Source organism: Orbicella franksi, chromosome 10 (assembly GCF_964199315.1).
Source record: "Orbicella franksi chromosome 10, jaOrbFran1.1, whole genome shotgun sequence".
Classification (NCBI taxonomy): domain Eukaryota; kingdom Metazoa; phylum Cnidaria; class Anthozoa; order Scleractinia; family Merulinidae; genus Orbicella; species Orbicella franksi.
In genome coordinates this window covers 3,809,602-3,831,780 of record NC_138154.1, presented here as the reverse complement: position 1 = coordinate 3,831,780, position 22,179 = coordinate 3,809,602, and the positions used below count along the sequence as shown (strand labels likewise).

The window sequence follows — 22,179 nt, the reverse complement described above, 5'->3', positions numbered from 1 at the left end:
TTTAGGCTATAAAAGACATTACAATATTAATCATTATTCTTTTATTGCCTTAAAACTTACAAATCCCAAATCCAGTCCCTTCAGCTGTTATGTTTTTAATCGTATCTATAACAAAATGTCGATCCTGATTGGTTCTCCACGCGCCTAAATATTACGTAATCGGCGGCGATCACGTGGGTGTCCAATTACAGGTATCCAACCTGCACTTTTTGTAATAGATGGTTTTCACTGTCACGCAACAAAATATTTAATTAAAACAAACATTATATGCAACACATATAATGTAATTTTATATCGAGCCATTTTCTCGCCTTATTGTAATTCGTGTCTCAGTTTTCAAGGTGGAGCAGGGAATGACATATCGCTTAGGAGTCACCAATCAGAGACAAGTAGGCGGGCTTTAGGTTACTACTTTGTTTGCCTGCACTGCTATTTTCGGCTTCTTTACCATTCAGCAGCAACTCTACCTTTATCTTAACTTTAAAGTTTCCCTCCGCCTCCCCAACTCCAGCCATATCTCTTCTAATTCGATTTACCATGTTGTGATTTTTTCGTGCCCCACCTTTAGTGAAGATACCATCAAATACTTGTAATTTTTCATAAGCTTATTTGACAAATAAACGTCACGCAAGTGGCCATATTTACGCCAGTACAGTGAATGTGAATTGTTTATCAAACTTCTTAATCACGCTTCAGCAAACGAGCGCGTCGAGAGCAGTTCCCAACCCCACCGCAGACAACAATGGAACAAGATAAAAAACTACTCAGTGGATTAAGTCAAGAAATTGAAATGTTATAGGAGATAGGCAAAGAAGACACTTCTCTAAGTTTGAGGTCTCTGCGTTTTCCCAAACTTGAGATATTTGTCGAAATGTTTTGCGCAAATTTACAGAGCCCGGTATGGAGCCGCCATGTCGGTGGAGCTCTGTGCTCCACCAACATGGCGGCCGAAAAATAGTGTAAACATCTGGAACTTACTTTGGCCATCTAGACCACTGATTATATGAACTGAACCAACAAAAATTTACACAAGCACCTTTCCTAACACTTCAACTCCTTAAAATTCTAAACATCACTACATAAGTGTATATTTTTCCACAAATGCGATCGGAGCGGTATGTCACGCACCGTCATAACTCTGAACTTTAAACTGCGCTGGTTTCCAAACTAAGCACGCTTTTGAGCTGAAATGTTGTAAACAGATATAAATTTAGATCCCCTTATTACGGTGGCTTGGAAGGGTCATCGAAAGTATCTCTTTATTTTTTGTTTCGACACTTAACTGGCCATCGACACATAACTGTCGAAAAGGATAACTGTCGATCGCCACTTATAACTGTCGATCGACACTTATAACATCTATTGGCACTTAAAAGACTACTGTGCATTTCTGCTGCGCACCTCGTGCTTCAAAGATGGCGATCACGGAGTGTAAAATGGGATATGATAGGCCTCTGCACGACCCCCAAGCGCGTGTTTTAGCCTTTTTCATACTTTGGATCTCACGAGTATATCTTTGAGCGAACGCCCTCTTTTGTATGAAATAAGGGGCGGATCTCTGTTCTATTAAATGTCATTTTTTAATGAGAATTTGTTTTAGGTTTGGCACTGGTAATTGATATGTTGTGAAAAAAAGGCAAGATTCGTTTGTTTTCTTTTTGTTTTTGTTGGAGGGCTAATTTCCTATCTTCAAATTTCACTTCTAAGAGAGTCGCTTGAATTAGCTTCTCCGGGTAACCTCTCTCAAGAAGGTGTGATTTGAAGACTTTGATTTCTCTTCAAATATTTCTTACAAGAGTTTGTTCTGAGAAGTCTTAGAGTCTCTCCTTTGATGAAACCTTTTTTCACTCCCGGAGGGTGGGATGAAGAGAAATGTGTGTATTGAAACGCCTCAGTAGGCTTGAAGTGGGTACGCACATCAAGAACTGAGTCTTTTAGGAATCTTTCGCCTTTAGAAATTGTTGCATCTAGAAATGTCGTTTCTGTTTCAGATATTTCAGCCGTGAATTTTATTGTCGGATGGTGGCTGTTCGCCTGTTCAATGAACTGTAATATTTCTACTCTGTTTATGGTCCAGAGTGAAAATATGTCGTGATCGTTTCCAAACGAGCGGTCTGCACTTTGGCTAAGAATTTCTGTTTCTACCTTACTCATGAAGATGTTAGCAAATGCTACTGTCATCTTTGTGCCAATGGCTGTGCCATACATTTGGAGGTAGTTTTTCTCTTTAAACTGAAATGAGTTTTCCTGGAGAATTAGCCTTAGCGTTTGTTCCAGTAGTGGTGTTGGGATTGGAGGTTTGTTTACGTAGAATGTTTCGCCCTGCATACTGTTTGGATTCTCTCCTCTTGTGGTATGTTCGTATATAGGCTCGTTACATCCATTGAAACAAGTTTAACGTGCGTCAGGACTTTCGTTTTTTCAATGAAATAGATGAAGTCTGTTGAATCTTTGAGGTGAGACTTCTGCTGTTTTGCAATATGCTGAAGTAGTTTGTCAACAAATGATGGCAATTTCTCTGTTGGGCCGTCACACCCTTATATAATTGGTCAACCGACTGGGGTCGGTTTGTGTATTTTAGTCAGGGTGTAGAATTCTGGAATATGAGGCGGGTTTGGTGTTTGGCAAAGCCACGTTTTGGTGATTTCGTCTATGTGGTTTCCATGGTAGAGATCGTTGATGAGTTGTTGAAGTGTGTTTGGTCTCACCTACCATGGGTGTTTCAAGATGCCTGTGGTGGTTTATGTTGTCTAATTGTATTTGGCCTCCTTGTTTTTTGTCTTGTGATATAACACTACAATGGTTGTTCCTTTATCTGCTTTTTGATATTCATTTCGTTGTCACGCTTTAAGGCTTTGAGGGTTTCGCGCTCCGTTGGGTAGCAGATTATTTCTAGACTTTGTGAGTTTTAAGTCTGCGATTTCGCTCCTAACCTCTTCTAGGTAGCTCTCAAGGGCAAGTGCTCGTTGTATTGGTGGTTCCCATGTACATTTTACATGGAAAGAATGTGGTTCGCTGTCTTTCCCGTGAAATATGTACATAAGGCGCATTCTTCTTGCGAACTGATCGAAGTCACTCAGGATCTGTCGCTTCATTTGTGTCTGTTTTGTTACGTGAAAACCATCTATTGGGTATGTAGCTGTAATTGGATACCCACGTGATTCGCACGTCAATTACCCGCGCTGTAATGACTTCCTGTGCAATGTTTCCCACAGTTTTCAAAAGTTATGAAAAGCGTTACAGACGTTTTCACTCAAAAGAAGTTCTCAACAGACATTTTTAATTCCGAAATTTGTTAGAGATACGATTAATTAGTAATTGGACCTCGTGTCGTAGAATGCAGGGAATAATCGTGCTCGTAATTCAAATCGGCCTCGCGCTTCGTGCTCGTCCGATTTTGAAATTACTCGCGCGATTACTCCCTTAATAATATACATGCAAAAATTTCACCATGCTGATTGGCTGAGAGCAAGTCAATTAATCCCAAACAGTGCAGAAAGTTGAAATTGAGTTCAAAAAGGTAAAATTGAGTGCAAAAAGTTGAAATTAAATTGATTGACAGGAAAGTCGTGAAAGCTCAACAAAACAAAATGGCGGGCAGCTCAGGGAAAAGTGACGATATTTTAATACAGAGTTTGAAGGAGAATGCTATGAACAAAAACACCTTACAAAGCGCAAATAACTGGGTAAAAGTCTGGAAGTCTTGGGCTGCTCAAAAGGGCTATAACGAAGACATTGGAAAAAAAAGAACCGGAGGCCCTGAAAGAAATTCTCGAGCAGTTTTACGAACCTGATAGCCTTCTTGTGATGGTTACTGCTATCGACCGATAACTCACAGAGAAAGAGTACAAATATTCCGTCATTCGTGACAGAGAGTTTAAAAGTTCAAAGCAAGTTCTTAAGAGAAAGCCAGGCTACTGCGACAACAAGGCAGAGGCAAGCGGCCGAACAAGGTAAGAAGTCTGTAAGCAACCGAGGAAAATGAGTTGTGGGAAAAACAAGAAGCTGGGAAGGGAAGTCCGCAAGTTCTCGTCCAAACAGTTTAGTGGCTCCTGACCCAGTATTTTGGCCTTCGAGGTCGCTAGAAACACCACAGCATGACGGTCGAAGATTTCTCCTTTAGACTGGATGAAAAACAACACGAAGTGCGTCGAATATATTAATTGATAACCCGACCAAATCACGCCAGTGCGGACTATCCGCAAAGCCCAGAAGCTTCCTTGCAAAATGTTTGCCACTGGAAGTGCTACATGTCCAGTTACAATCTTCAAGGAGTTTCTGTCGCGTCGTCCTCCTGAAATACGTCCAACCGGTCCACTTTATCTGTCTTGTATGTCAAATCACGGCATCCTCGCAAGTTTGGTACAAGCGACAGCCGATGGGAATGAACAAGCTCAACGACATGATGAAGGCTTTAATAAAAAAAAAAAACGACCCCGGAGGATTCACGGAAAACCTTTCCAACCACAGTACCAGGAAAACAGTAGTAAAGAAGCTGAAAACAGCAGACCTAGTGCGAAGTTCAATCGCAAAAGTAACGGGCCACCGAAACGAGAAGTCACTGGATGACTATGACGAAGGAGATGAAAATGAGCAGCGACAGCTTTCCCACACCATCAGCCACGGCACACACATCAATAGCCAGTTAGCTCGAGGAAACAGCTCCACTTCGGTTCATGGTAGCACGAACAGCGCCAGCAATACTTTCAACCCGTCCTCGCTCGACGCTAGCGGCAACGGCAACAACTTCAACCAAGCAAGTTTTGCCGTTCAGATGCCAAGTTACATCTCTGGCCAGAATGATCAGCGTCAGTCTTTTATGAACATGAACCATTTCCACCAGTGTCAAGTCACTTTCAACATCGGAAGCACAGCAGCATCTGAAAAGCCACAGTCAGCTGCACGCCATGGCGAGGACAATATTTCTAACTGATCAGTTCAGTTTTCGAAAAACTTCAATTGTTGAACATGAATCGACTGCAAAAATTATCAAGGGAACCAGTTTTGACGCTTTTTCAGTGCTCCTTTTTCCCGAAATCGCTTTTAGAATGATTGATACCTCCACAATTTGATCTTTGTCGATTGAACGACATTTTTGGTCTGCATGTTTTTTTTTTACAAGTTTTGGCATGTCAATCAAGGCTGTCATTTTTCGACCAATAATGTTAATGTTGGTGGGACCAGTGAGCCGTGACAAGAAATAAACACGATCAAAGAAGAATCAGACTCAAATTTTTGCATGTATATTATTAACAAGTAATCAAATGAATTTTCATGTGCAGTTTGGAATAAAAAAGCACTCGCAAATTTTTCAAAGACTACTTGTACTTATTTATTCCAAATTACACTCGAAATCATTTGCTTACCTATACGAATTGTACTCCAATGTTACTTATGCAAATTTGCGTCAGTCACCTGCAGAATTAGCATATCAGTAGCAGGAAATTGAAAGTGAGAGGTAAAACTCTAGATAGTCCCGATGCAGGGTGCATTTTTCAACGGCGTTTGCTCACACTAAGGAATGCACTACACTTGATCGAGTCTAGCTTCTCCTATTCTGGATACGCATTATTCAAGAAGACTGAGTGACATATCTTAGAGTGAAGTGGCATGATTCCAGGTTTGCTTTACCTAGTTAGTTCATGCGTATTTTGTAATGCAAGTCGACGACCGTATTCTAGAAACAGTTTCACTATTTTCGAATGATCCCAGCGAGAATCGTTAATTCTTTGAAGCCAACGGCATGAACGAAGATCGAAAACCAGTAAATGTAGTTTGAAAAATTATGTTTTCATCACTGAAAAACTCCGACCTTGTCAAATTTATAGGATGAAGAAAATGTTTACTAAGCACCGTTGGCTGACACAGGATTTCGCATATCGTGTTAAGATTCGGCTTTACCGATTCTATAACATAGGCTGATGCAATCTCTTGCACTACGAGAAGTAAAATAGCACTGTTTTAAAGGAATCACGATGTCATGACGTCTGATGTACGTAATCCGCGGGTGTTCGTCTTCTTATTTACCGGTTATCTTACTCCCGTTTGTGGGATTCAAGCAACGACTTCCCAGCATGCTGATAAGTTTACTTCAGTTCCCTTTTAACTTGTGAGTTACCGAGTCTCTTCCTGCAAAACTCGTCAAAATACAGGTTTATCGATGATTTAGTTGTTTTTCTTAAAATTGACTGTAGAGCCTTAACGCTAGTTCGACGAAAAACCTCCCAAACACCATACGAATGTCGGTAGAAGAGGAACTCACCGACAATTTAGTGAGAGCTAAATCTTTACAGGCTCAACGCTATGATGCAACTCTCGATGCTATGAGCATTCCAGTAAGAAGGAGTTTTTCGTGAGGTGTCGATGATAGATCACTTTGTTCACAAGCAGACAGAACAAGGAGTTAGCCTGTATATCGACAATTTGCATTGTGTGCACTGTCCTACGCTGACTTAGCTGTCGTTTGCGTGGGTGCACCAGTGTTAATTATTCAACAAGCTACATAAGTATAAAGTTTGGTTTGAAACAACGCTTTTAATGATGTCCTTGGTATTTTAGTTACATTATTTGTAGCTACTAACCTTGTTAATCCTTAAGTGCAAGAAGTCATGATATCAGTTAGGTAACTGTGAGAATATTTATTTAATTGTCGTTTTAATTTTAACACAGTTTCAAGCGTTCTTGTCGGCATCTGTCTCGTCTCCCTAGACTAGCTAAAATTAAGCAAATAAAGTAAACGTAGGGATATGTTTTATATCAGTACTATATTATTTGAAAGGGGCTATGAGCTTTGATTAGGAATAGGCTGTAGAAATGGTGATTCGACAGTGGGAATGTTTTGATAACATGCGTTCAGCGTAGACTGAATCACTATACCACAAGGACAGCACCACGTCTCGCCCGCTCAACAAAGTTGAGCCTTGTTTGTTCGGCGGGGTTCGTACTAGGATGGGTGACCAAATACGAATACTCCGTGTTGTAATAACTTCTTTCTTTTTCTTCCCTTTCCAAGGCGATATTAAAGACTACAGAGCTCCCAGCCTTGTGTAATGTTGTTTCATTTATTTACCAACTTTTTGTTCCTCATTTCGCCATGACCGTATTTATGTGTATTTCAGTATTTACAATAACGTATAAATAAACAGCGGAACACGTCGCTCAAATTCTCCTCAATTTTCTTGACTCTGGGATCGTCTAAAACATTAATCACGGTTTGAATCATTTGAAAATTCATACAGCTCGTCAATTTTGTGACTTTTAATGTCTTCTCAGTTTTCAGCAATCAAGTATGGTTAAACCTGTATGAGTGGGGACCCCGGGCACTTTCGGGAAATGAGCTATTTATATAATTTCAGGTAGCTTTTATTTAGAAAGACTTACATGCGAAAATTTATTCAGTGTAGAGCATTTCTGCAATAACATACGGAGCATTTGCGTCAGAAATTAAAAAAAACTTCTTTGACACGGTGCAGGCGACTGTAAAACGGCCTTAGACGGCGGATGTTCGAAACTCCTCTATGAAAAGGTCGGGGATGCTCGTCTCGGGTACAAATCAAGGATTCTGGTCTCACTTAGGGTGTTGACGACGAAACGTCACCATTTTTCGCTGTCAAAGTATCCTTTAGGGTGTACTCGAAGAAATAATAATTTAAAAAAACGCTCTCCTTTAATGTCTATTTTTAAGGCTTGATTTCCGCTGATCTCCTTTGGGTCTACAAGTGCGCGCGGGATCCTTTATTGACCAGTGTCTAGTAATCGAGCCTATTCCGTTTTAAGGGGTATCTTTTAGGGGTCTAATGAAGCTCAAGTAACTCCCATATTAGTCTCCTTTAGGAGTTCAATTCAAATTTTCCGACGAGCATCCCTGAGTTTCATATGGGAGTGAAGGAGTGTAGGAGTGATGGAGTGATATCGCTTCACCACTACAACTTGGAGAATAATATTTTCCAAGTTAAAAGTGATTTAGAAAACAGCCCTAAGAAAATAAGCACTCTGATTGGGTAAAAATGGTGTTTCTATTAAGCAATTAGATTATTCGCTCCCGATTTCTATCGTGTGATAGTTGACGAGGGCGCAAAACTAGGGACCTTAATCACCGACGACGACGAGCCCAGAGGACGACGACCGGAAGTAAAATTTCCCCTTACAGCGCTACTACGCATGCTAGACTCGTCGTCCACGTGAAGTTTAGGACGTCAAAACGTCAGGTTTGCCGTTCTGAGCGAACGTGAGTAAGTATTAATTTATTTACGCAGTGTTTCAGGCAGAAAATGTGTATCAAACTATTGAAATGAAAGTTGGTTATTTAGTTAACCTCTTAGCTTTGTATTAACTAGATTTTACGGCGAGTTTGGTGTAGAAATCGTTGGTATCAACATTATTTTGGGTTTGTCGATTTGTTCGTTGTTGAATTTGCTTGTCAGCGAAAGTAGAAAACTAAATGAATTCAGAAATTGAAAAAATGACTCTGTAATTCATTTTCTTCAGGTTCCTATCCACATGGAGGCTTTCGCTTATGTTTTTAGGATAGAATTTCATACCGTGAAGGTCGTTTTAGACTATATCGGGCCGAAAATTCGGCATCATTCATCTCGTCGAATGAAAACCTGCTATGTTCTTCGTATGAGAAATCGGGATTTTTTGACATCAATTCCTCATGTAGGACTGAAAATTTGTTGTCATCTATAGTACCGTTTTCGTTGCTCAAGAGAAACAGGTCTTGTGAAAGGAAGACATGACAAAATTTTTCGATAGTTTTAGGTCGATGTTTACAACAACTCAGTTCTGCTTACATGTACTCGCACTTGGTTTTCACGCCGTGAACGACGTCCTCGACCCAGTCCTACAACAGTTTTACTCGTCGTCATCGTTCCATTCGTCGTCGGTGCTTAAGGTCCCTACTATCACGCATAGAAATCGAGAGCGAATAATCTAATTGTTTTAGTATAAATCCACTAGTTTTTCAAAACTTTATCGAAATCCTCTTTACAGACACTTCGAAAATGCCAATGAGCGGCCATTACTTTTTTAGCAAGGGCACACTGCTACGCTACTCACTACCTATCACAGAATAGATAGTGTGTAGCGTAGCCAATTAGAGAACGGCATTCGTAATAGAACGTTAGTAGGTTTATACTAATTAACAATTAGATTATTCGCTCTCGATTTCTACAAGGTGATAGTTGATGAGGCCGAAGGTTTACGCGCGTGCACCCGTTTTTTCAATAATTTAAAGCTTTTATAGTCAAGAAACCGTTAATGTCTTTCTTTTAGCCTTCTCAGAAATTGAATTATCCATTTACATCTAAACTTTCTTTCAAAACTTCAGAAAAATTATAAAAACGTCGCATTTCATGGACGAGTGCCAGCCACTGCACTCTAACGGCTGATAGTATACGAGTAGCTCAGCCAGTCAGATTGCAGCATTTGCATTAGTATACTAGTAGAATTCTACTAAAACTCGATAGAAGCACAGAACTAGCACGAGCTGTCAGTGACGTAATCATGACGCGAGCAAAGAGAATTTACATTTTGATAATCAAAGTTAACAAGTTGTTTTCCTTTTTAAATTTGAAAATACTTATTATTTTCCAAGTTGCAGAGGTGGCACGATTTCACTCCATCACTCCTTTACTCCTTCACTTCGCGTTAGACATTTGGAAATCCGGGGGGGACTCCCGTATGAAAAGGCAAGGGATGCTCGTCGGAAGATTTGAATTTAACTCCTAAGGGAGACTAATATGGACGCTCCTTGAGCTTCATTAGACCCCTAAAAGATACCACTTAAAACGGGGTAGGTTCGATCACTAGCCACTGTTCAAGAAAGGATCCCGCGCGCACTTGTAGACCCGACTCGCGTACTCGAGAGATCAGCGGAAATCAAGCCTGAAAGCAGTAATTAAATGAGAGCGTTTCTTTTATCATTATTTCCTCGAATGCACCCTAAAAGATACTTTGACAGCTAAAAATGGTGACGTCGTATCAACACCCTAAATCAGACCAGAATCCTTGATTTGTACCCGAGACGACGAGCATCCCCGACCTTTTCATATAGGAGTGCCCCCCCGGGTTTCGAACATCAGCCGTCTAAGGCCGTTTTACAGCAGTTTTGCAGTGTGTCAAGTTAGTTATTTTCGAGAGGTAGAAGGTATAACGATTTTTTCGTTGTAAGGAAAACACTTATGGTTCTTGCTTAGCGATTCGATTCAGGGAAAGTCTTCGTGGTTTTTCCTTCACAAACCTACGTGATCTCGTGAGTTCGAAAGCAATCGATATAAACGAATGAATGATCGATATAAACGAATGATTAAAGGCTCCATACCCTTCACAGCGGCACATACCTATATAGCCCATATATGGCAGTGTCCTCCCCGGGAGCTACAGCTATCTCTGGCGAAGCCGGAAAAAGATAAATATGACACCCGTGATAAGAAGCAGCATAACTGGCAATAGCTAATCAAACAGCCGGGCCCGGCGTAATAATACAAAATGTATCGTACCATACAATAGGGGCAGATCCTTAAAGATATACTTAAAGATATACTAGTTCGAGCAAAACTCTCAAAGCGGCTATTACACGTGGATAGGAGTTGTGTAAGCCTGTCACCCCATTGTTATCACGAAATGAACGAATTCCGATTCTTTTGTTCTGAAATCGTCTTGTGATTGGCAGAAAAACGTTGGGTGGCCCCGGTTGAGTTCGCTGCATTGTAATAGAAGCCCTCTGTGAAACATCAGTGTCCCGAGATTAACTGATTACCCTCCAGCTGTAGAAAGGTCAACATGTCTCATTACCTGTTTACTGATGATATAAATCTTCAGTTGCTCTCTTTGACAATGGCACACGAAAACAAACTCTATTGTGCTGTATTATACTTCATCCCACACCTGGAAGAAAAAGAGCTAATGAAGCCATGAATTCCCATTTATCGTTTTAGTGACTGTGTAACCAGTAAGGACATTCCTTGGGCACCAAACGCTTCCGGTGATGTCTTCACAGGGAAAGGTATTTAACTCTTTATGTCTTAAATCATTTGCTAACTCGGTAGCTCGTGTTTAAAGAAACTGTATCACCGGGTCTCTCCACCCAGGTGTAAAAATGGGTACTGGCGAATTTAATGCTGGAGGTAGCCCTGCGATGGACCAGCAGGGGAGAGTAGAGATATTTTTAGTCGCTTCATGCTGCAGAAACCGGGGGTAAGCGCCGGCCTGATGGGCCACGTGACTTGTATGCAGCCCGCGTTTTTATCAACGGGTACACAATTTATTTCATCATTTACTTATTTTTCATCAAATTGAAGGAAACCTCGCAAAGAAGTTTTGTAAGATAGCGGCAGCAGGCATTTTTCGCTTCCTTCGTTTTCTTAAAACTGAATTTCTCTTCTCTCCTACATGGGACAAACTTTGTGGCCGGGAACCCACCAAAATCGTTTCACTTATAATTCCAGTTACCTTGTCCACAATTTTGCATGATTTATTTCAGGTTTCGGAATCATCGAGCTCTTCCCAGGAATCCAATGAAGGCGAATCTCAAGAAAATATTGGAGTACACTCATCATCAGGAAGATTAAAAGTTACTTTCCTGGCATCAGAATGGAGATCAAGTAAAGGAGGACTTTCCACTTTAAACAGAGAGTTGGCAATAAACGTTGCAAAAAGTCCTGAGGTAGAGGTCACCTTCTTTGTCCCACGATGCAATGATGATGACAAGAAAGCAGCTCTCCGTCACAAGATTAATCTTGTTCAGGCAGAAATGCTGCTTGGTATGGATGAGTTGATATGGATGAACTTTCCACCAAGTGATTTACAAATTGACATAGTTGTTGGTCATGGTGTCAAGCTCGGTCCTCAAGCACAAGTTATACGAAAGTCACACCAATGTAAATGGGTTCAGGTCATCCATACTGCCCCTGAGGAACTCGGGATGTATAAGACATATTCGAATCCAGTGTCAGTGAATGAAAAAAAGCATGAAATGGAAGTCACACTTTGTAAAATGGCTGACTTAGCTGTTACCGTTGGACCCAAATTAAGTGAGAATTTTCGCGCTTACCTTCGTGGCTGCAAGAAAGATCAAATGGTCGTTGAATTTACTCCCGGAATTTTGGCTGAGTTTGCTGAAGTCCACCAAGTCGTTGATGAAAGGAAAAAATTCCGAGTTCTGGTTTTTGGGCGTGGCGATGACGAAGATTTCGAATTGAAAGGATTTGACATTGCAGCCAAAGCTGTTGCCACCTTAGATGACACACATCTTACTTTTGTTGGTGCACCAGATGGAAAGCAAGACGAGGTTAAAACTCGTTTGCTCAAGTGTGGCATCCCTGCTCAACGCCTAACTGTCAGAAGCTTTTTACAAAGCCGGGAGAGTTTGAAAAACTTACTTTGCGAAGTGGATCTTGCAATCATGCCTTCGAGAACGGAGGGCTTTGGTTTGACAGGTCTTGAAGCTTTATCAGCTGGTCTGCCCATCCTTGTAAGTGGAAACTCCGGGTTTGGAGTTGCACTATGTGAAGTACCTTTCGGTTCATACGTTGTGATCGATTCAGAGGATTCCGATACGTGGGCCAAAGCTATCAAGGATGTCCGGAAGAAAAAGCGGGTCAACCGTCTTGAAGAGTCCAAAATATTGCGTGCCTTATACGAGAAGAAGTACAATTGGGAAGCCCAGACTAAATCTCTCATTAGTAACATGGCCCGCATAACAGAAGGTATAAAGATTTTCAGTATTACCCTTGATTTGTTACGGACAGGCTGTCAGTGATTATGGTATATTTACTTACAGCAGAAATCATTTTCGTAATAGTTAAACCCATCTCGTTGGAGGCATGGAATTCTCTGAAAGCAGAGCTGTATATGCTAGCTTTCAATCCTTAGATATAAAAGCAAATTAGAAAACAGCGTTCAGTAGTCGCAGTTGATGCTCAGCATTTTTATTTCAAAAAAAGGAAAACCTGGAAGAACTTTTGCGATATTCTATTCCATTCCATTCGATTAGATTAGATTAGATTAGACTAGACTAGATTATTCATAGAAGTTTGTATAAGTGCTATCACTGTATAGCCGAAGAAAACTGTCATGTTTTCTTTTAGTAGATTCTCCTGCAGCTAATCCAAGCTCTTCAAGAAGAACAGAACTGGTTCAACAAACGGAAGTCATGAGTGAGCGTCTTCCAAGTATCGTACCTTCTAAGCATACGTTTGTGGAAACGTCTGTTCTGTCAACAGGTATAATAACTGTAGGAATCAGATGTGTAGAAAATTCTACAACTTGTGAAATCTCCAGGAAAAATTCGAACCTCTAAAGCCTCATTTATAATTAATGGTATTGTCAACTCGATTTACAAGAAACTCGATACCACCTCGAAAATTTTGTAGAATGTACATGCCAGAAAAATCAACAAGCTTCCACCAGTATTTGTGAACAGTTATTATTATTAACGATCTCCGATGTTTCGGGTGGGCTCGTTTGCGTAAACATCGGCTCTTACACTGTGGCAATAAAACTCAATAGTAAAATGAAAGAATTTGATTCCGCTGGGGAAAATATCTAGTTTTTAGTGCTATTTAAGCAAAAGTGAACCCCACTCTTTTAACAGAACGACACCTAGTGAAATCTTCTTGTTGATATATTTGTGTCCAAAGTCTGGAATCCATTTCTGACTGTAGTCACATCAACGCGTTAACTATATAGTTTGTTTTGGTTACTCTTTACTTAAATGATATCAGACTTAACAGTAGTTAGTAAGTGCAGTCAACTTTTCCATCGCGCCAATGCCGCTTGCAGTTACATGTTCCAATTAACCGAGTGTAGCCGATTGTAAAACTGCGATGATCAATCATATCTTCATGTAGTAACTTCTGTTAGAATTTTGCATGACGTCAGATCTAAAAGTACCGTACAAGTCGAACAAATGTACCTGTAGTTTATGACAGCCCTTCTTTAATGATCTGTGAAATGCTAACAGAAAACGGTTGTGTCTGGTTGTCGTTCTCGTTTCATATTTTCGTCCAGGAAATCGTCGTCGAAAGTTAAATAAATGTGTTCAAACTTTTAAAGAATGCTTCAATGCATACACGTATGTCTGTCCCAGCTTTAGTCAATGGCTTTGATGTGACCACATTCATTCACTCAATATGGTAGCAAAGCTTTAGCAAAATCAGAGTGGAAATTCGGAAATATTAAGGTCATCTTCATTCAGTCGTAACATGTTCTTGAGAAATTTATAATTCAATGCTCTTTGACAAAAAAGAGTGCCGAGCCGATTGCAGATTGTGCAAAAAAAATCAAAATTATTTGCTGTTTTTGTATACAACATAAAATGCTCGAAGACCTGCTCAAAAACTTCAAAATTGCGTTTTCTAACTTGCTTTGATAATTATCCAGCCATTTTGCGTCAAACTCCGTCCACATGAATTACAAGGTACCGGAATATTTCTGCATTGATTTGTATTGGAGAAGTTGTCAGCGTTATAACCTTTTGGTATTTATCGTTTTGTGATGGAACGAATAATGTAACGGTCCAACATTATGCAAATATGCTGCGTGCGCAGGGAGACAATCCGAAGCAGGAAATGGCCAGGTAAACATTCCAGCATTTGTTTATTAATTTACTGTCCTTATGCATACTTAAAATAGTTGAATTCTACTGTATTTTTTCGTTCCATTGCAAACCGATGAAGATTAAATATGTTCGATCAAACCTTGTTTTAATGTTTTTACAAATCGTTTTGCGAAACAAATGTGTAACATTTTAACCAATTTTCATCTTTACCCCAATTCAGTTCTTGTTTTTACTAGCCAAGTTGACTACTAAAATTCTAGAGATGAATTGTTTTGTTATCTGCAAGTTGTAGTGATGAATTGTATTTTTTAATTTTCAAAACTATAATTTGTTACTCGAGATGTAAATAGCTTCCTCATTATGACTGTTTTTTTCACTCGCAATGTTTGAGAACAGAAACTCAAGTCGTTGACAGCAATATTGTCAATAGCATCTATATTATAAGGTTTTCAGAATGCCTTGATGCTACACATGTAATTAACGAAATCTCATCAAAATATGTTAAAAGTTATAATCGTAAGTCATTTATATTCATTTATGACTTAAATGTTCAATCTTACTGTAATGTTTATGACTTTTTTAAGATACCCTGCCCATTGTAGTCAAAATGAACAGTGTTCAATTTCGAAATGCACAAAGCAGGGATCCTGTGCAACAAGAGGAAGCCAAGCGGCTTATAATGAAGGAGATGACAAAATGCTTTCTTGAGACACATGCATCTCAAGTCCCGGTTGAGAACTACCCTCTTTGCCTTGATTACTATTTAAAAGGAGCTCTCGACTTAATAGTAAGAGAGGCAATCGAGGGAAGTTTGCTGATAACAGTGGAATGCAGGACTCTGGATATTCTCGAACGTCTGTGGGGAGACTACTGTTCTGGTCACTTGAATGCACAAGCCGAGGAACGCCTTTTGACAGATGATATAAAGAAACGATTTGATGTGGAATCCGTTAAGCTAGAAACAACTATTTTGGAAAAAGATTACCTGGCTTGCAGGTTGTTCCTAATGGACATATCAGGTGAGTCAGCAATCTGCAGCTTTATGTGCTGGTCTGCTTAAGGGGTTTGATATTAAACATTCCACAATCTATAGCGTACAATGTATTTAGTATGATCTTCCGTTGGCGTTTTCCTCGTTGGTTACATTCACTTAAATTCGATATTCGAAACATATAGGGATCCCATATATTGCCATCCCTTCTGAACTGGATTACTGCAGTTAAGTGACCATGGACAAGTCACTTTCATGCTTTGTTTACAGAATTCAAATATATTGATTTATTTTATCAATTTATTTTTTCGTCGTTAATTTATTAAATTCTCCGCTCTGATGCCTCTCTGGGAAATGGCAGATCAAACTTTAAAAACAATCTATTACTCTCAATTTATTGTTGGTCTTGAAAATATTGGGTCAAAACGGAGTAGTCCTAAAATGAAAGTCAATTCCTGTCTCTTGCATACTTAAAATAATTGAATTCTATTATATTTTTTTCCTTCCATCACAAACCGATAAAGATCTAAGTTGTTCGATCAAAAATTGTTTTCCGAAAAAAATTTAATTTTGAAAACTGAAATTTGTTACTTCAGATGGCTTTCCCATGATGACTTGTATTAATGCAAGCTTTAAGTCATTGCTAATGCTAGAAAAATATGCATTAAAAGAATTTGCCTTTAACATGCTGGTTTGTGGTTTAAACTTAAATATCTGTTTAACTCCCTTCCATATTTTTTTACTATCACCAATATTGTCAAGGAGCTAATTGTTGTAATATTCTTTCTTAGATATTTATATGCCTGCATATAAAATAAGAAACATAAAATACTAATGCAATTACGTTTTACAACGAATTCTTAGAGGCGAACCAGGACTCGTCATTGAAGGAAGATGAATCACTGCCCCAAGACTATGCTGACCAAGCTACTGATGAAACTCAGACTCAAACAGCTGAAGAAGCGGAACCAATGACGTTGCACTTTGCAGTAAATTGTAAGTTACAATCTTTTTGAAGTGGTCACGAATATCAACAGAACATAAGCCACTGATTAAATACTTTTTATGTGCCCTGAGGTCCAGGACAAATTTGAAGCATGCAATCGAGAAGAAAGCTACAGATATTTTTTTTAAATTTTGAGGTGTGCCTCCTTGTTAAACTAATCCATTAGTTTAGTATGGAAACGCTAATCCCGTTTTCGAGTAAATGGTGTTGCAGGAGTATTCCTTATTATAATCCATCAATAATTATTGGTCTAAACGCGTCACATGACCGAACATTCCCCAGCTGAAACTGGGGAATATATGAGAATATTCCCCAATTTTCGAAACTGCGCGTGTTGCGAAAACTATTTGAAGGATTATAAACACAATAGCCTCCATTTGACTTTGAAAATATGCTCGGATATTTGTCCTTGGACATTATCTGTTCCTCGAAGCTCACAGTTTTCCTTGAGCTTCGCTCTCGGAAAACTGTTCGCTTCTCGGAACAGATAATGTCCGCGGACAAATATCCGAGCATATTTTCGCGCCAAATGGAGGATATTGTTCATTTAATAACAAACAGAGAGACTTTATTGTCGGTGGAACATATCAATTTAACTGATGTTTGTAAAAATACATGACAAACGTATCCATACGACAACAAGCCTAATGCAGAAATCGTGTCCAGGGGCCCGTTTCTCGAAAGTCCCGGAAACTCTTCGGGCCTGTAAAGCCATTTTTAGTTCATCTGTATCTGAAAACGGAGAAGTGTATACGCCTGAAACTTCTTGTATGAAGGGAACCTCTGTTCATATTAAGAATATGTGAATAAAACAGCTCTGTAATCGTAAGGTTCGAGATTTTGCTATGGCTTTCCGGGCCCCAAAAGTTTCCGAGACTTTCGAGAAACGGGCCCCAGATGTCTACAACTAAAAGGTGAGAATTAACAATTACCACACACAAACATTGTTTAGATAATGATAACGACAATAAATGAAACAATGGATCTATTCCGGTACCGTCGAAAACATACTTTTTTGTGTGCAACTGCATGTCTATAAATAAAGGAGGGATGCGGTAAATCTTCGAATTAGCGTCGAGGGCGCTTTTTCAAATTTAGAAGAAATCGTGGTCAGATAAGATCGTGTTTTAATCAATTGCTTGTGGTTTAACACGACCAATACCGTACATCCTTTGTTGTCTCAGAACTCATCCATAAAACAGGGGTAGGGGAGCTTATTCGAAGGGAGGCGCTTATTTTAAAGTTTGGCCTATAGGAGGGACGCTCTTTTGAAGGTAGACTCTAATTCGAGGATTTATGGTATAACCGTTGCATTGATTGAAAACGGAAGGGAAAAAACGTCAATCGTAAATTTAGTCTTTTCCAATCGCTTTGTTAACATTTCTCTTTGAAATTTTTGAAGACATGGGCAACGTTACAAACACAGAAACAAAAGGAGAAGAAACTCAACAACAACAACTGTTTAAGGAAGAAACAAGTGATGTTACCGTTGATGAATTACCTCAGTACTTTCAGCATCTAAAACTAATTCATGACTCGACGCCAACAGAAGGAAACGAGAATAGTTTACGGTTAGCAGTGAGGTGCAATAGTCTAGAAGGACTTGAACGCCTGTGGGAAGACTATCGTTCTGGTCGCCTTAATGAAATAGCTGAGAAATACCTCGTGACAGATGAAATTAAGAGGAGATTTCATGTGGAGTCTGTAAATTTAGCCACAACTATTCTGGAAGAAGATTACCTGGCATGCAAAGAATTTCTGTCGAGCAAATCAAGTAAGTCGAAAATAAGATTTGTTTAAGGTGTGAGATAAGTATGTTTATACATTTCTATTCAGTCAAAACTAAACCAATAGGTTTTGACATGTCTTTTATTCAGGAAGCTGGCTATGTCAAGTTAACAATGATTGTATGGCTTTGTCCCAAGATGTTGTGTAGGTGTAGTTTATCTCACGACAATCATCTTTGTAGAAGAAGACATTTGCTTAACAATTTAACTATGAAACACTGCAATAATATGGAAAAACTCAAAGCCATTTTGGTTTAAAATCAAAGAAGACGTTTCGACGTTCGCTTAACGTCATTATCGAGACTCTATCAAGTCAACTGAGTGAATGAAATGAGTACAAATTTAAATATGAACTAGACTTCCTAAGGGACGCGAATGCAAAGAAAACAATGATAAAGAAATTCAAAAAAAAGCTTAAAATATTTAAAAATATTTGCCCGCAAAGAGTCACGCAAAAAGTATGGCACGAATTGAGTTATATTTGATATTAGCAGAATTCTATTAGTATACTAATGGAAATGCTGCAATCTGATTGGCTGAGCTACTCGTATACTATCAGCCATTAGAGTGCAGTGGCCGTCGCTTGTCCACAAAATGCGACGTTTTTATCGTTTTTCCGAAGTTTTGGAAGAAAGTTAAGATGTAAATGGATAATTTAATTCCTGAGAAGACTAAAAGAAGGACATTAGCGGTTTCTTGACTTTAAAACTTGAAATTATTGAAAAAAACGGGTGCGCGCGTGTCAACAACTGCAAATTTACCAAGGACAATTCAATGTGTGCGATTTTGTTAAAGCGTAAAGTTCAATAATGCGTATAAAAATAATTAGAAACCGTTATTTGCGCTTATTTCAGTTAGAATTCTACTAAAACAATTAGATTATTCGCTCTCGATTTCTATGAGGTGATAGTTGATTCGGCCTGAGGCCTCATCAACTATCACCTCATAGAAATCGAGAGCGAATAATCTAATCGTAAATATATATTTTTAGCGTTCTTTTTTTAGAATTTTTTATCATTGTTTTCTTTGCATTCGGGTCTCTTAGGAATTCTTTGTTATATTTAAATTTGTACCCATTTTATTCACTCAGTTGACTTGATAATGACGTTAAGCGAAAATCGAAACGTCGTCTTTGATTTTAAACCAAAATGGTTTTAAGTTTTTCCATGTTATCGCAGCGTTTTATAGTTAAATTTTTAGACAATCATCTTATATTGAGAACTAAAGAGGTCAACAGTGTAATGTACCGTTTTATAATGACGACCAACCAGTAGCACCCACAACAAAAAATAAACAATTTCAGTAATTACAGGCCACAGACCCGGTATTTACAGAATTTTTATGTCGCTCAGGTATATCTGTGGTATTTCTTCAAACGTACAAATAACATTGCTTCTTTCTTTCGCTAATTTGTTAGACAGCAATGCTAGTTCACCCATAAAGGCCACTGGAGAAACTTCGACTCAAACTTCTGCGGAAACTCATACCCAGATTGCTGTCAAACGTGGAACTCTGACTTTAGCGGAACTACAGATTCAACCTGCTGAGGAATACCTGGGTCAGATGGTTGACGAAAGTGAAACCTTCGTTTCAGGGAATACTCGCATTCCATCTACGAACGAAACTCGTACTTTGACTGTGGAAGGCACAGAGGCCCAAGTTAATGCAGAGGCTCAGATTCCAGATCAGGCTGAGAAACCTAGGACAGGGACTGGGGAAGCTACAGAAACTGGAGCTACTGGCGTGAGCAAGATTCCGTCTGTGGCAAAAACTCAGACCCAGGCTTCAACTGAAAGAACGAACCTTGCTAGAGGCGAAACTCAGATTCAACCTCCCGAAGAAACCTACCCCCGTACAAAGACTAAAAGAGAGACTAAAACTACGGAAGAAAGTAAGCCCTCAATTTTGAACGGTAGAGATATTTCCTTGTATTACATTAAGAAAAAATTACCATTATTATCGGCCTTTTTATCAGCGTCAAAGGAATCGTTTTCCCCTCATGTTTTAGTGTGCGTTCAATAACACGCACACGAACTCAAAAAGCAGTTGTGTTCTTCGCTATCATCCTAAGCCCCTTTCAGATAACGAATTCACGTTTCGAAACGTTTGGTAAATTTCGATCCATTTTGGTGTTGTTTTTTAAGGTTTGATTGATGTCGTCGTAATTACGATTGACGGCAGCGAGAAGTGCAATCGTTAGTTAAGTTTGGAACTTCGGGGTTCGCGATTTTTTGAAAGGCCTGGTAAGTAGCCGAAGGCAGTTTCGTCTACCATGTCTACCCCCGTAGTTTAAGTAGGAAAAACAAACAACAATAGTAAGTACAAGGAAAGATATGTGTGGGCTAACCTTGAGCCGCCAATAATCACAAGATCGACTCTAGGGGAACTAAAACAAAAATTAAGAAACTCAAATTCAGCCTCTCAGCACAGCTACCACTTCATAGATATCAAGGGCAAAAAATCTTATTGTCCTAGTAGAATTCCCAATAAATTTCCTTCAAATAACAATTTCCAACTTTTTTTTCCCAAACTTAACTTTAAGCTTTAGCGAATTTACGTGGATTGAATTATCATTTGAAACTGACAGCTGTGCATTCGCGCTTATCGGTTTTGTCGAGTTACAGTATATGTCGTTCTTTCAGTCTTCTCGGGAATTGAATTATCTGCAACAATCGTTCTAAATCGTCTTCCGACTCTTCAGAAAAGAACGACAAAACGTTGTCATTTTGTAGACGACCTCCAGCCTTTCGACACTAATGGCTGATAGCTCATCCAATCACATTGCAGCATTTGCTTAAGTTTACAGGTAGGAGTCTCCTAAGAGTAAACTAATGAGCGCACATACACAGCTGCAGATTTGAAATGACAAGAGGCTGCACTCGATTTCGCCAAACCTTGAAGTTTATTATAAATCTTTGGAAATAATTCTTTGAATGACATTTATTTAGAGTTTTCAGTTTTGCGATGCGTGCTCATAATGTAATTCCATCATCCCAAAATATCATCAATAATTGTTGATGGAACTGATCTTCAAAATTCGGAGAATGAAAGTTTTATAACATGTTACCTTCTCAGGAAATGTTGCTAATAAATTTACTGAAAAGCAAGGGTCCTGGGCGACCTTGATATATTGTAGAAGCGAGTAGAATTTTATAACCCCGACTATTCTTTCAATTTAACTACTAGTTCCAATTCCAAGAATGAACAGGATGTGTTCCATGCATTTTACTTCAGCGGGCAGAATAAACTGAACACGTTGATACACAAACAACTACACTCCAGGAGTAAGAGGTGTTCCTTCTCTTTTCCTTGTACGGTAAAATAAAAGAATTCTTAACAAAATGCAACTAAAAAAACGTTTGGTGGTTAGGTGCGCTTGCTTACATCGATTTACACATCGATACATCTAGTACCTGAACTCTAATTCAGTCAATAGCTCCCTGGTTAGCACATTAATAACAATAGGTCGTTCTTGTTAAATTCGATCTTCCGGCCTATTCTGCTACGCATAAGTTTCTTAGATTTTGCTTTCTTCTGATTAGGAGGACTAATAAGGTTGAAAGGAGGCTTCCAAACTAGACTCGACTGTGGTCTACCAATTTTTCTGTCAGCTCGGTCTGTGAAAACGCTACATCACAGACGAAGATAAGGCATTTGCTGCGTGATAATGACTGTCATGTGCGCGTTACCTTATTTGTTAAACGAACTATAAAATTAGCACAGGGTGTTCAACAACAACTTTTCTCTTCTTTTAATACATTGTGCAAGTGAGAAACAACGTTACATAAGCCATGGTATAAGCGAAATAGTTCTCAACTATTTTTCTCTCCTTTTT

At 39.1% G+C, this 22,179-nt stretch overlaps 1 protein-coding gene across 1 annotated transcript in view; it reads left to right on the top strand.

Annotated features, from left to right (window-relative positions):
- Positions 1-22,179, top strand: part of LOC145500950 (uncharacterized) — a 136,469-nt gene that overhangs the window by 97,327 nt on the left and 16,963 nt on the right. Inside the window, exons 3-9 of the mRNA XM_081480519.1 lie at positions 10,938-11,005; positions 11,483-12,707; positions 13,089-13,223; positions 15,145-15,579; positions 16,416-16,547; positions 17,960-18,331; positions 19,762-20,235. Coding sequence (XP_081336645.1) covers positions 10,988-11,005; positions 11,483-12,707; positions 13,089-13,223; positions 15,145-15,579; positions 16,416-16,547; positions 17,960-18,331; positions 19,762-20,235 — 2,791 coding nt within the window. The 5' untranslated portion in view covers positions 10,938-10,987. The remainder of the gene's footprint in view (positions 1-10,937; positions 11,006-11,482; positions 12,708-13,088; positions 13,224-15,144; positions 15,580-16,415; positions 16,548-17,959; positions 18,332-19,761; positions 20,236-22,179) is intronic.